The sequence below is a fragment of the Oncorhynchus clarkii genome, chromosome 29, assembly GCF_045791955.1.
Source record: "Oncorhynchus clarkii lewisi isolate Uvic-CL-2024 chromosome 29, UVic_Ocla_1.0, whole genome shotgun sequence".
NCBI lineage: Eukaryota > Metazoa > Chordata > Actinopteri > Salmoniformes > Salmonidae > Oncorhynchus > Oncorhynchus clarkii.
Genome location: NC_092175.1, coordinates 11495464 through 11510664, shown reverse-complemented (window position 1 = coordinate 11510664; position 15201 = coordinate 11495464). Strand labels below are relative to the sequence as shown.

General features: G+C 46.0%; 1 protein-coding gene across 1 annotated transcript in view; it reads right to left on the bottom strand.

Moving 5' to 3' along the window:
* Window positions 1–15201, bottom strand: part of LOC139388535 (collagen alpha-1(V) chain-like) — a 128405-nt gene that overhangs the window by 68074 nt on the left and 45130 nt on the right. Inside the window, exons 3-4 of the mRNA XM_071135240.1 lie at window positions 10600–10813; window positions 8937–9099 (exon numbers count right to left, since the gene is read on the bottom strand). Of these exons, the coding sequence (XP_070991341.1) occupies window positions 8937–9099; window positions 10600–10813 (377 nt within the window). The remainder of the gene's footprint in view (window positions 1–8936; window positions 9100–10599; window positions 10814–15201) is intronic.

Sequence of the window (15201 nt, the reverse complement as noted above, 5' to 3'; positions counted from 1 at the left end):
CCGTTTTCTAAAAAGTGAGTTTACAAGTTTATCAACTTTCAAAGCATAATTACTTTCCCATTGTTCCTCAAACATGCAGTGTATGATATACCATTTTGTAGCTCTGAGTCTCTACTTGTACCCAATGTAAAAAAATACATAATAATTCAAATGTTGCTACAAAAGACCGAATCCAGGTGGTGAGTCACATTTATACACATACACAGTATCCCCTCCAGACAGTGGATGGTTCTCAGAGCTCAGTGAAGCTACCGAAAGCCACAGATGGGTGTATCACCTCACTTATCCACAAGACCCCCTCTCACCCTCCCCACACCCCCTCCCTAACTGCCTCACCCCCTTCTGCTCCTGTCGTGCTTCTGGATACGCTTTGGGTCCTCTCTCTCCTCCCCCTCTCCTCTTTGGGTACCATCCACTCCCTTCCGCCACTCTTTCTCTACCCTTTCTCCTCCCCCCTCCCCTTTTCTTGGGAGAGAGTCACCTCCACTGCACAGGATTATGGATGGATTTTTTCCAGTCCGCCTCTCTGACTATGACGTTGGCCAGGAGCACTGGGGGAAGGTGGTGCAGAGGTGCACATTGGGAATGTTTGGCTTGGCCATTTGCTGAAAGCCGCAAAAGAAGTGCTGAGGGCACACTTCTACTTGTGGGCCTGCTCCGATCATTAAGGGGGTTGAGAGAGGGGGTTGAGGGAGGGGGTGAGGGGGTTTGAGTTGAAACCCAGACATCTGCCATGAATTAAGGAAATTCTCCCGGTGATCCAGGGGAGAAACTTGTCTGTCTGGGGCTAGACGACTGAACTGTGTTAAACTCAATATAAGATCATATAATAACTCATTAAGAGCTAGCAGCTAGTGTGTTCTCACAGGTTTAATTAAGCATAGTATATGTCAAAAAAGGCATCATAGGAGAAGACCAAGCGTGAATGAAGTAAGCTAACGAAACAGTAAGGTTCTTGAATATTGAATAATTCAGTCATTCATTTGATCCCTTTTCAATGCGTGTCAAACCGTACCTGAGACGTCAGGCTACTGTCCGAGAATAGAAAGTCTATGAATGAAGTAAGAGCCACTGAAGCTATTCGTTTGGGGACTCCACTTTTATACTGCTTCAGAAACTGCGAAAATACATAAAAAATACATGACACTATTCAATGGTCAACAGAGACATGAAACACTATGTACGTGAGAAGGAAAGCACACGAGGACCTAATAGTGGTATTCAAAGTTGGGGTCGCAACCCCTAGTGGGAGAACTGCAGTGGGGTATATATATATTTTGAAGGCCTTTCCTGATTATTGTGTAGAAACGGTTTTTGAGAACGATCATTGAAAGTAATGTCTGGGTATATAAGCTTGGTCTACGGAGGCTCTTAAAGTCTGCTTCTTTACCATCTCTGCCACCATCACTGTGGTCTTTGGTCCTGCTCTACAGACTAGTTCTAATGACCTTTACCATCTCAGCCACCATCACTGTGGTCTTTGGTCCTGCTCTACAGACTAGTTCTAATGACCTTTACCATCTCAGCCACCATCACTGTGGTCTTTGGTCCTGCTCTACAGACTAGTTCTAATGACCTTTACCATCTCAGCCACCATCACTGTGGTCTTTGGTCCTGCTCTACAGACTAGTTCTAATGACCTTGGTGAGCGATGCCATTTGACATCCGTTTAGGTGGCTAACTGTTTCAAAGCACAAGAAGAAAATATACTTTTACAGGTATTTTTTTTTACAAGTTCCTGAAAGTAAAACAAAGTTAGCCAACATGTCAGCTACAGTTAAGAGTTATGACTTCAGCTTCACGACTGAGAGTCCGCTGTTACAGTGGCTCTGCTATAAGGGCTAGCAATAGAGAAACAATCAAACGGGAGCCTTGTGGAGCCCTGATGGAGCCCTGATGGAGCCCTGATGGAGCCCTGGTTACATCACCGATCCCCACACTGCAGGACATAGAAAAAGGAGTTCAAAGTCTGGGCATCTGCACCTGTGTGAGGAACTCCTAACTGACCCCACTGGAAAAAGTGATGGGGTGAGTTGCATGCACACCAAGTGGAAGAACATATGTATGTTGTTTGGTTCATTTCGTGTTTTTTTTCCCTCTCGCTTGTTGACCTTCGGGACGAGAACCGGAGCCGGACCATCTATCACTGACAAATCTTCTTGATAGGAATTCTGCTAACTCACCTGTCAGTTGTCAGTCTCTGTAGAGGGAGTACCTGGAACTGCAATTACCTTGATCCCCACATCTCTATTTCTATCTGTGTTTTGTTTACCTGACGAGAGGCTATGAAATGCAGGACGGGCAAAAAGAAAGTGAAGAATGTGAAAAAGAGGAAACAGGACATGGGAAACTCCTTATAGCTCTGTAATAATCTGAAATGAATCCTCTTAACCTCTAGGGGCGCTATTTCATTTTTGGATAAAAAACGTTCCCGTTTTAAGCGCAATATTTTGTCACGAAAAGATGCTCGACTATGCATATTATTGACCGTTTTGGAAAGAAAACACTCTGAAGTTTCAGAATCTGCAAAGATATTGTCTGTAAGTGCCCCAGAACTCATTCTACAGGCGAAACCAAGATGATACGTCAACCAGGAAATGAGCAGAATCTCTGAAGCTCTGTTTTCCATTGTCTCCTTATATGGCTGTGATTGCGCAAGGAATGAGCCTACACTTTCTGTCGTTTCCCCAAGGTGTTTGCAGCATTGTGACGTATTTGTAGGCATATCATTGGAAGATTGACCATAAGAGACTACATTTTCCAAGTGTCCGCCTGGTGTCCCTTCGTCGAAATTGGAGCGCAAAGCCAGGTGCAATTATTTTTCCATTTGAGAGCAAGGAGAAACCAGGCTTCCACGAAGGATATATCATCGAAGAGATATGTGGAAAAACACCTTGAGGATTGATTCTAAACCACGTTTGCCATGTTTCAGTCGATATTATGGAGTTAATTTGGAAAAAAGTTCGCGTTTTGAGGGCTGAATTTTTTTTTTATTTTTTTTTATTTTTTTTTGTAGCCAAATGTGATGTACAAAACGGAGCTATTTCTAATACACAAAGAATCTTTTTGGAAAAACTGAGCATCTGCTATCTAACTGAGAGTCTCCTCATTGAAAACATCAGAAGTTCTTCAAAGGTAAGTTATTTTATTTGAAGGCTTTACTTGTTTTTGTGATAGTTGCCTGCTAAATGCTAACGCTAATGCTAACACTAAATGCTACGCTAGCTAGCTACTGTTACACAAATGATTGTTTTCCTATGGTTGAAAAGCATATTTTGAAAATCTGAGATGACAGTGTTGTTAACAAAAGGCTAAGCTTGAGAGATAGCATATTTATTTCATTTCATTTGCGATTTTCATGAATAGTTAACGTTGCGTTATGGTAATGAGCTTAGGTCTATAAATAGAATCCCGGATCCGGGTTTGGTCGTCGCAACAGGTTAACGAGCATCATGGGTTCCTGTGGTTTACTGCTTTTTCCTGGCTCACAGCACTGCTGCCACAGGAGCCCTACACCTCACCCCTGTCTGTCCCTGGCCCTACCCCATTCACTTCACCTGTCTCCCTCACAGGAGCCCTATACCTCACCCTTGTCTGTCCCTGTTTATACCTCCATCCCCCTACTGTCTCACCCCAACCCTAACCCTTGTTTCTACCTTCCTGCTGCCTCTGTTGACTCCTTTGTGCCGCCATACCTGCAGCCTACTTCTCCTTCTACCTCCGCCCTCCCCTGTCTTTCCCTCAACCCTCCCTCTATCTTTACCGACCCCTTGTCTTTTCCTCTCCTCTCCTCTCCTGCTCTACCTCCCCCTTAGTACTCCTCCCCCTGTCCAGCCACCCCCATCCTGGGACAACCTATCAGCAGCACCATGGAAACCTCTGGATGATGTCACGCAATATGGCCACCATTCAAAGGCTGACATCAGTGGTCCTGGTCCTGGACCAAAAACCCGTCACATTCTTACCTATAGTGGCTAGCCCTCTCTTTCTCCACCTCGGTCTCTCTTGACCTCTGTATCCTGGTCTCGCTCTCCTTTTCTCTCACTCTCTCTCTGCACCTCTGTGTCTCTCTTTCTCTCTATCATTCTCTCCGTCACCCTCCCCTTTTCTATGTCTCTGTATTCATTCTCTTTGTCTATATTGCCCTTTTTCTGGAGGATCAATATGTTACTTATTGCCAAAATAGACAGTTGTTGAGAGAGTAAACGGTTCCCCATTAGTTCTGACTGAACTTTCACAAAGTATAACTTCCAAATGAGAAAATCCCTAAATCACCATCAGACACAGACAAATTCAATTTGTGTCTGCCAACAGAGTCCTGTGCCAGAGGCAATGGATACCCAGACATTGCCCCATCCATCCATCCACCCCTCTCTCCCTCAGTCTCTCTCTCCTTCTCTCTCTTCCTCTGCCCACATCTTTTCCTCCCTCTTCTGTCCTCTCCTTCTTTCTGCCCCCCCCAACCCTTTCTCTCTTTTCTCACTCTTATCCCCCCCTCTCTCAATGTCCCTCCCTCCCTCCTTCCTCCCCTACCTCACTGCCTGTCTCTGTCCCAGTCTCGTCGAGAAGACAGAGAGCTTACAGGCTGGATCACATCTGTCCTGTCTGTATTGGCTCTCTCTCTCTCGCTCCTCTGTGGCCACAGCCATTCATTTCACATAATGTTGTTTCCTGTCTACCTGCCTGGCTGCCAGGGGATGGGCCTTATTATCCCAGGTTTATCTTGGCACAGACAATGGGAAACGACAGCGTTTAAGATCGGGGACACGGTCTGCCGACGCCCTCTAAGAGTGTCTCTTCCTCTCTCACGCACACAGACACACAAGTGCACACACACACAAACATGCATAAAACAGACACACGCACGTGCACACGCAAAATATAAAAAATTAATTCTGGTGAATTACTCTTCCTGCCGAGCGAATGATAATTACATAAAGGTTGAATAAATATAACACGGCCACGACTACAGTACTCTATAACTCTATAACTAGAGAGCCAGATACTGCATCACACTGGCGCTGTAAACTATGTCCTGCAATGTCATCGTAAACAGTACAACTAGCAAACCCATAGTACTACTAGCAAAGAAAAACGTCAAAATGTGTTTTCCCTTGTTTTCCTGCTCACCCACCTCTAAGCTGTAGCCTCAGGCAGTCCATCAGACTCAAGTCAAGTAAGGGAACAGGGAGTGTGGGAGAGAACGGGGAGAGAGAATAAGTCAAGGAGAGAAAGGGGAGAGCGGTAAGCACCATATACCCTATAACTATGCAATGACTCTATAGCTAGATACTGTATCACATTGGCGTTGTAAATGATGCCATGCAGTATCCTCGTAAGCGGTACTACTAGCAAACCCATACACTCACAGAAATGCCACAGTCACACACGGTACGGTACTTAAACATCATATAAGCACCCACTGTCAAACCACAACATGTCAATGTCAACAACCTAACCACAAACCTCTCCAACATAGCTGCCACTTTACAGCGGTATGTACAGAGCAGGCTCCGCCTCCTTGGGAAGCCTCACAGGCAGACAACAACATTATTGTTCATAATAATTCCTCTATTCACACACCGCAGGTAGGGGTTAGATAGAGACTCTCTCGTCGCTCTTTCTGGCTCTCTTTTTATTTCCACCTCTTTCTCTTTCTCTCTCTCTCTCTCTTTTTTATTTCCACCTCTTTCTCTCTCTCTTTTTATGTCCACCTCTTTCTCTTTCTCTCTCTCTCTCTCTCTCTCTTTTTATTTCCACCTCTTTCTCTCTCTTTTTGATGTTTTATTGCTTCTCTCTCACGGTAAATTGATCTCTTTCTAAATCCCTAGCGTCAGAAATCGTGACAGAAGCCTATTTCGGGAAACTTTCTGGCGATATTCAAGGAAATGCTGAGAGCCAGACTTCTCTTTTTTACGTTTTTATATTCCAATCCAACTCCCTACCCTCTGTCCGCCCCCCCCCCCCCCCCCCCCCACATCTCTCTCAACTCTCCCTTTCTCTCTGTCTTTTTTTCTCCGTGCCTCCTTACAAGATTGCATTTACATTTGAGTCATTTAGCAGACGCTCTTATCCAGAGCGTTCGTTTTAAGATAACTCGGTGAGACAGCCACATTTCACAGTCGTAGTAAGTACATTTTTACTCAAGATGTTGAACTGGAAATGTTCAGGAATCTGACCAATTGAATTAAATGGCTCTGCCACTGAAATCAAAATGTGTTTTCCCTTGTTTTCCTGCTCGCCCACCTCTAAGCTGTAGCCTCAGGCAGTCCATCAGACTCAAGTCAAGTAAGGGAACAGGGAGTGTGGTAGAGAACGGGGAGAGAGAATAAGTCAAGGAGCGAAAGGGGAGAGGGGGAAGCATCATTTGGAAACTATGTGGCATATTTTCCATTTTCTGTGAGTGCTAGAAACCTGTGCCGTCTCCGAACTGGTCTGGCAGACACACAGCATCGGGAGGGAAAGTTTGAAACATCTTTCACAAAATGTCCGCCTGTTCTGTTACCAAGTTAACGGTCAGGCTGTTGTTGTGGGTTTGGGTTGTTTGGGTTGCTGGATGTGACATGTGTTGACTAGGAAGACTCCTATAGGCTCCAACAAGAAGGAATTAAAAACCCAGGAGCGGGCGCACACACACACACACACACACGTTCTCTCTGTCTAAAAACAGACCGGGCTGGGTCTTTGTGACTTTACGACCAAGTTTTAATGTTACGTGCACAAGTACAGTGAAATGCCTTTCTCGTCAGCTCTAACCCCAACAATGCAGTAATAAATAACAATGTTATACAACAAAAATAACAAGGTAGAACAAAAACACAAAATAAGAAACAAGAAGAACACGATCAAGTAGGTCAGCATACTATATACAAGGTCAGTTCCAGCAGCATATTTACAATGTGCAGGGATACTGGATTGATAGAGGTAGATATGTATTGCATAGTTATAGCGCACTACTGTCACGAGTCATTTCTGTTTGAGCTTCTGCTTGTCAACAGGAAGAAGGAGTACGGATAAATGATCTGATTTGACAAATGGCGGACAGGGGGAGGGCCTTGTATGCTTGCTTGTGGATAGAATAACAGTAGTCTAGGACTTTATCGCTCCTGGTGGCGATGGAGACGTGTCGATGGAAGTTGGGCATCACGTGTCAAAATGACGCGGGATTAACATCTCCGACAACCAGAAAAGCAGCCTCTGGATGTATGTTTTCCTGCTTGGTTATAGCCTCGTACAAGTTTGTTAAGTGCCAGCTTGTTATTTTCTTGTCCTGAGATGGAATGTACACAACAGTCAAGATAACAGTTGAAAAGCAGTTGAAAAGCATAGACCGCAGGTTAACAAAAAGCATACACCAAAATGATTATCCCTATATAACTATTCATCAATCAAATACGTGAAGTATCTTTGGACTATATGAAGTGGCTCTTAGAAGTTGTTTACCGAGGCAGCCCAATCTGTATCTTTTGCACAAGTATTGGACTAAAATCTGATCTGATTGGTCAAAAGACCAATTAGTGGAAAAACAGATCAGAATTGGGCAGTAAGTGTAAACACAGACAATCCCATATGAGCTGTTTTATGCCACATCCTCATATCCCTCGTTCCATGCCAAGCCCAGGGGAATCCAGAAGGAGTGACTTCGTAGTTGTCCTCCAGAGAGAGCAGTGGAGGTCAGAGGTGAGTTGGAACAGCATCAGTCCCGTCAGTCAGGGCTCCCGAGTGGGGCAGCGGTCTAATGCACTGCGTCTCAGTGCTAGAGGCGTCACGACAAAACCCTGGTTTGATACCGGGCTGTATCACAACCAACCGCGATCAGGAGTCCCATAGGGCAGCACACAATTCGTCCGGGTTAGTGGAGGGTCTGGACGGGGTAGGCCGACATTGTAAAATAAGAATTTGTTCTTAACTGGCTTGCCTAGTTAAATAAAGGTTAAATAAAATAGAAAGTCAGACTGTGTTTAATTATTATGGAGCGCTTCGCCCCTAATCCTCTTTATACAAGCACATGGATTAACCAAGCACTGTGACAGTAGAAAGACTGTGGGGTGCGTGTTTGATTTCAATTTGGAAGGGTATGGGTGTGTGTGTGTGTGTGTGTGTGTGTGTGTGTGTGTGTGTGCATTTTTTTTTGTCCTTTTCACAGGCCTTAGTTTCAGAAATAACAAAAGCACTGCTGACATTAGCAATAAGCAACAGTTGGATCCCTTCCTTCGCCACTTCTTTATAAAACAAATGAACAATCAAATGTTCAAAAAGAACACTCCACTTCATTTTTATCTCTCTCCCATCTCCTTTCTCCATTTCTGGCAAAAGCAGCAGTGTTTCATACTGTGATTCTTGTTAGGTCTCTCCAGCTTTGATAACCCCAGGGTCTGGCTGTCACTTATATCCAAATCATCAACCTCTCTCTCATCTCCAACCACAAAGCATAGCTTAAAGAACGAGGGAAGGAGGAAGGGAGGAAGAAGGGAGGTGAACCAAATCTCCACTATCTGACTGTTAACGCCTCCCTTAGTGTACACAAAGATGTGGCAGTGAGTTTAGATGGAGAGAAATTAAGATCGATAGATAGAGAGAAGGGGGGGGGGGCAGCTGCTCAGACTACATACACAGCTATACACAGCTGTGTAGTTCCAGACAGGTGTTCACAGCAACACTGCACATAATACCTCATCTATAGCTTCACAATAATAACACAATCCAGAATGAAACTCCAGACTAAAAACCTCCTAGCATTTCAACTGGCAGAGATGACGATCTCCAACTGGCAGAGATGACGATCTCCAACTGGCAGAGATGACGATCTCCAACTGGCAGAGACGCAGATCTCCTAAAGCCTACTTAAGGCTTATAGATCACAAATCAATCAATATCCCCGTCAATCAATAGGACTAAGGCGAAGGGCCATTTGGAGAAGATAGCATAAGGCCTACCTCAAAGACTTCTTCATCGAGTATTCTAGTTCCGAAGACCACAATTCCTTTGGTGTCGATGATGGGGTGTGGGCTCCTGGACAGTTTCTGCGTGGTCTTCTTTTTACAGTCCAGGATGATGGTGATGCTCTGTTTGTGAACGCTGATGGCCACTCGGTGCCACCTGGGAAGAGGGACAGAAGGTTAGCTCGCTCTCGCTCTCTTTCTCTTCCTCTCTCTCGTTTCACTACAGTTCTACCTACTTTGAGATAGACAAAGCTTTGACTCACACACACCCGTTTACCTACAGTTCTACCTACTTTGAGATGGACAAAGGGTTGACTCACACACACCCGTTTACCTACGATACAGTTGCTGGCTGTAGGACTTGTGACATGCTGCTATTATAACCATACAGAGGTATAAGGACGTTTTGGTCAAGGATATGGATGGGTTTAAATGCCTACACATCCGAGGGCACTGAGGCACCCAATGCTCAGATACTGTTCATCTGAGGAGGTTGTGTTTTAATCCTAATCCAAACCACCTAGGTTGACCGGCTAGATAATGAATGACGTGTTACACAGACAGACAACAGACCAGGATAATGAACATGTGTGACCGAGCACCTGCACTAAATCCTAACCTAAATCCTAACTAACTAAATCCCCACAAAGGTTCAACCGCCAGACTCGTCAAAGCCAGGCCGACACACACCTGCGCTCTGATTACAGAGAAGCAAGCAAGCAGCTAAACTGAGAGCACATCACATGTGTTTGTTACAGTGGTCCTCTGTAGCTCCGTTGGTAGAGCATGGCGCTTGCAACGCCAGGATTGTGGGTTCAATTCCAGGGACCGACTGACTGTATGTGAAAATTTATGTACACGTGACTGTGAGTCGCTTCGGATAACAGTGTCTGCTAAACGGTGTGAATCTTATTATCATATAATAACAGGGGCTAGTGTGATATAATCCAGCTGTCTCAAGTTGGCTGGTGGACCATTCTTGATACACACAGAAAACTGTTGAGCGTGGAAAAACCAAGCAGCGTTGCAGTTCTTGACACAAACCGGTGCGCCTGGCACCTACTACCACAACCCCGTTCAAAGGCACGTCAATCTTTTGTCTTGCCCATTCACCCTCTGAAAGCTACACATACAGTACACAATCCATGACTCAATTGTCTAGAGGCTTCATCTACACTGATTGAAGTGGATTTAATAAGTGACATCAATAAGGGATTATAGCTTCCAGCTGGATTCCACTGTTCAGTCTATGTCATGAAAAGAGCAGGTAGGTGTTCATAATGTTTTGTACACTCAGTGTATGTGTACACGACCACTCAAATGTGATTGGATTTGATTTAGGCACAGTAATAAAGTATGCAGCAGACCTACTATGGTTTATTTTATTGTATGGTATGGTATCAGACAAGGTTAACCTGCCTGCTGTTGGCCAGGTTGAGTCCTCTGAAGAGGGGATAGTTTGACTATGAAGTAATACTATGTGTGGAATGAGATGAGCCTACTTTCCGTCGGCTAGGTTGTGTCCTACGAAGGGGGTGGGGGTGGGGTGGGGGGGGGGTACTTTCATATAGAGTGCTAAACAGTACAGTAGAACTTTAGGGTATTATATGTCAAAATATTAGACAGGTGAACATACTAATACTGATGTAATACGTACTTTCCGTCAGCCAGGTTGAGTCCTCTGAAGAGAGGGTAGTCCTCTGGGCTGGGTTTGCCTGTGTGGTCCTCATACAGGAAGACAGGGGAGCGTCCCACCTCTACCCCCAGCTGCTGGATGCCCTGCTCGTTATACACAGACAAGAGGAAGGACTGGGAGCCCTTCGTAGGCTTCACCGTAGCCAGGATGGAGAAGTCCTCAGGGAACACGTCAGCTGGGGAGGGGGGGGAGAGAGAGAGAGAGAGAGAGAGAGAGAGAGCGAGAGAGGGAGGGAGGTTATAATACACCAGTTCGTGTAACATGCTGAAAATGGAGAGACAGAGGACCACACTCCTGCCTGGGTTTCATGAAAAGCCTTGTTTTCAAGAGAGCAACTCTAAGTCAAATCCAAATGTACAGTCCATCAATAAAATGGTGTGCTGCACTGAAACTGTAATATGGTAAACCTTCAAAGGCACACAGTCCAGAAATGGCAATGTACTGAACCAGACAGAGGAAACAGGGGAGGATGATGAACACGGGACAGAGGAGACGACAAAGTCTTGGACAGAGGAGACCGGGGAGACATCGTAACAACGTCTTGGAGCATCTAAAGCAAACAAGAGCTCTCTCCAACCCTCCACCACTGCCCAGAGTACTGAACAGATACACCACAGAGATGGGGGAGAGAGAGAGAGAGAGAGAGAGAGAGAGAGATAAAGAAAGAGAGAGAGAGAGAGAGAGAGAGAGAGAGAGGGGACAGAAAGGAGTACACGGTAATGAGAAGAGCATGTGGTCCCTGGGTGGCTGTCGAAAACACTTTCCCACTTTCCCAAACCCCTCTCCTCCTCTCCAAGACCTGATCCATACACCAGACATAGCGACTGAGACAGGGCGCAAGAGGGACTAAAGGAGTACTTACAGTACAACAAAACACATGGGATAAACAAAAGTGAAAAAAAGGGGAGGGGGGGGGACTCTCACCCTCTTGAGGAGCACCCGCCTCCCACTTACCTTCATCCCTCCCTCCATCACCCCATCTGCACGCCTAGTTTAACCTCTCCCTCCATTTTGTGAACGCCAGCCACATCTGTGAGACACATGGCCCGAGAGCAAGGCCTTGTGGGACAATCTCAGCCCACCAACAAGGGGGTTGCTTGCTTGCTTGCTTGCTTGCTGTGGGGCCCTCACATACACACTCATGTTTAGTTCAGTCACCGCTCATCGCTCCCACGACTAGAGAGCTGCTTTTGTTTGAAGGGGAAATGAGAGAAGCAGCCTGCCTGCATGATTAACCATCATGACTGAATGAAGTCTTAGGATGTCAGCTGTTTTAGCAGAGCGGGTTTCTAACTACCAAAGCAGAATCTGAGAGTGGAGCGACATTTAAGGAGTAGGAGTACTACTAAATTAGCATATTTTGGGGGGGGGGATATATTTGCTCATTTAGACTGAGGCTGAGGTTAGTAAATTCTGCAGTTGAGAAGTAAAATAGTCCTATAGAGTTGGACACATCTCTCCATTTATTTTCTAAGCTGACACTTTAAGGAACTCCCGACTAATAGCTCCTAGTCTGGGAAGGGAAGATCTTTCCAGAACATTTGGACCAGACAGTAAAAGAGAAGCTAGAACCGGGGCTGTGGTTGCTGTGGTTTTGTAGCACCTCACAGGCCCTAATCCCCTCCCCTAGTAATGGAACCCAGGCTGTGGTCACCGTGGAAACTCAGCATTAAAGCGTCTCTGAGACAGACAGCCAATCAGAGGGCTTCGGAGGATAAGGCGCCGTGACTTCGGAGCAGTGGGTAGGTTCTGGAGCTTGAGGTTAGGAAGGAGCAGAAAGTCACTGGAGAGAGAGAGAGAGAGAGAGAGAGAGAGAGAGAAGGGGGGGGGGGCGAGGAAAGAGAGGAGTGGAAGGAGCTCTAGTCACTGATGGAAAAGTCTGGTTCTCATCATTTTCTCTTTTCTCCACTTTCTCTCTCTCCTTGTTGTCTGTCAATCTCTCTCGTTCGAGTTCTATCTGTTTATCTTCCTCCCTCAGTAAAGACAGAAAGACAGGCGTATAATATCTTCATGCAGTGTCCACGCGCCTTGGCGGTGCATTCCAGAGGAATTCTCTTGGGCTCAGAGGGAGAGTTCGCAGCAGCCGCTTGAGTTTGAGTGGCAGACGCTTTGAGAGCCAAGCAGAGCAGAGCACAACACGAGAAGAAGAAGAGAGATAGGCAGGTGAGAGCAGGCTACAGTAAGAGTTGCCAACTTGCCACTGGTGCATTCCTGTACCACTTAGCTCAGCTGCAGAGAACTAGAAGAGAGGGGAGGAGGAAGAGAGCAGCACAGGGTGCGGCAACATTGGGAGCGCTCGCTCATGAGCGGAACGATGAGACGTCCATTGACATCATTCAGCAGACGCTCTTATCCAGAGCGACTTACAGGAGAAATCCGGGTTAAGTGCCTTGCTCAACGGCACACAGACAGATGTTTTAACCGGTAGGCTACATGCCGCGCAGAGTGACATAAATAGTTTTAGGGTGACAAAAAGAGATGAGAAAGAGAATGAGGGAGACAGAGAGAATGTAGAAGGCTGGGTTGACTCATTCCTTATTAACACAAAAACACAGAATTCTTTATTTTCCGAAAGGGCACTGTTACACGACGGGGGCTGCAGTCACTGCAGTTGGCTCTCAGCTCTGCTGTGTTTATGAACCGTCTCCTCTCCTCCTTAACACTAGGGACCTTTCACCCGGCTGTTACCGTGGGGACTGACATGGCTTCAGAGCACTTTCACCATGAGAGGGATCCAACTAGTGGCAGGAGGAGGAGAGGAAAAGGAGGAAGGAAAGTGGAAGAGAGAGAGAAAGGGAGAACATTTCCATATGTCCGAGCCAATTCTCCTGTCTCTCTTTGGCTGTTAATAGACATGGTTATTACAAGCTCCTGTGTTCAGGAGGAACGTCCTCCTTCCTGACCCCCTGACGCCCACACTGGGCCACCATGGGACTGGATGACCCCTACTGCAGACTGTACGCATAGGTGTGTGTGTGTGTGTGTGTGTCTGTTTAACTGTCCTTCTGGGTATCAGACATTTTGCCAGTCACCACAAGGAAAAATTATATTTTAGGCTTAGGGGTTAGGTTTAGGGTTAGGGGTTACAGTTAGGCGTTAGGATTAGGTATAGATTTAGGGTTAGGGGTTAAGGTTAGGCTTAGGGTTAAGGTTATGGTTAATGGTTAGGTTAAGGTTCAGGTTAGGGTTAGATTTAGGGTTGAGGGAAAATAGGATTTAATTCTTTGGTCCACACAAGGATGGCAATACAAAACTGTGTGTGTGCGCGTGTGTGTGAGAAAGAGAGAAAGAGAAAAAGAGGGAGAGACTAGAACTACTGGCAATTATTTACTATAAAGCAAATGATTGGTTCCCAAATGCTGTCTAAAATTGGGTATTTTTCCACACCATGAGGATAACTGGTGCCAGGCCTGTCAGTAAGTGTGTGTGAACGTGTCTGAGAGAGAGGAGGGTGGTGGTGGGAATGGTAAAAGTAGCAGCAGCCGCAGTACTGGAGCCGGTGGCAAACAGGCTGGTTTACCCTGGCAGCGCCACCTACCTACAGCGTCAGACAGGAAAAATCTGGAAAAGTCTGGGAATGCCAGACCTCAAAGACAGAGGCTCTCTGAGATTACTCCCTGACCCCCCTCCCCAAACAGCAAATCAGATGACTCCCAGACACCCCTACCAGCCAATCAGGCGCTGTGGATGACTTACATCCTGTTTCAGCATACAATCAGTGTGATGGGTAATTAGTAGAGTAAATGTATAAGTAACAGTAAAATGTCAGTAAAATAACATTACATTTGAGCAATTCCTCCACTTAGGACAGTTTAATTGGTGCATAGCCTGATTATAATTAGGCCATACTGGCACAGATCAGCTGGATAAGTGCTGTAACTAATAGCTGTGTTCAGTAGTTACTGGTTAAAGAGGGGAGATCAGTTTGGTTTGCCACTGTGTCTCCGGTTTCGCTGTGCTGGCATACCTCTGTGTTTAACTCCACACATCTGCTCTGCACTCATTCCCCTTTCCATCTCAGTTTTTTCACCCTTCCCCCAAACCGTACAGCACTTCTAAAAAAACACTCAAAGCTCAGACCCAGGGGGCGGAATGAGGGAGCCTGGGCAGTGATTAGCTCTGCCAGCTGTCAGTTAGTGTGCTCTGCGTCCAGGTAGGTCAGCTTGTAAAAGTGAGATAATGAGTCTACCTTTCAGCACTGGCTTCAAAAGACCCCTCTTCAACATGAAACGAGCAACACTACACATGGATTGACTAAGGGAATGTACATAGTCGAAGAGGATGATGTGTGTGTGTGTGAGAGAGAGAGAGGGAGAGAGAGAGAGAGAGGAGGAGGAGAAGTAGGTAGGTAGGTAGGTAGGTAGGTAGGTAGGTAGGTAGGTAGGTAGGTAGGTAGGTAGGTAGGTAGGTAGGTAGGTCGGTAGGTCGGTCGGTCGGTCGGTCGGTCGGTCCAGTTGAAAGATTAGATGGTAACGAGCAGCAAGTCACCTCTAAAAAGCAAAGGTAGGACATCCGTATTAATCAATCGGACTCTCGTCAGACAGACAGAAAGACTGACATCAG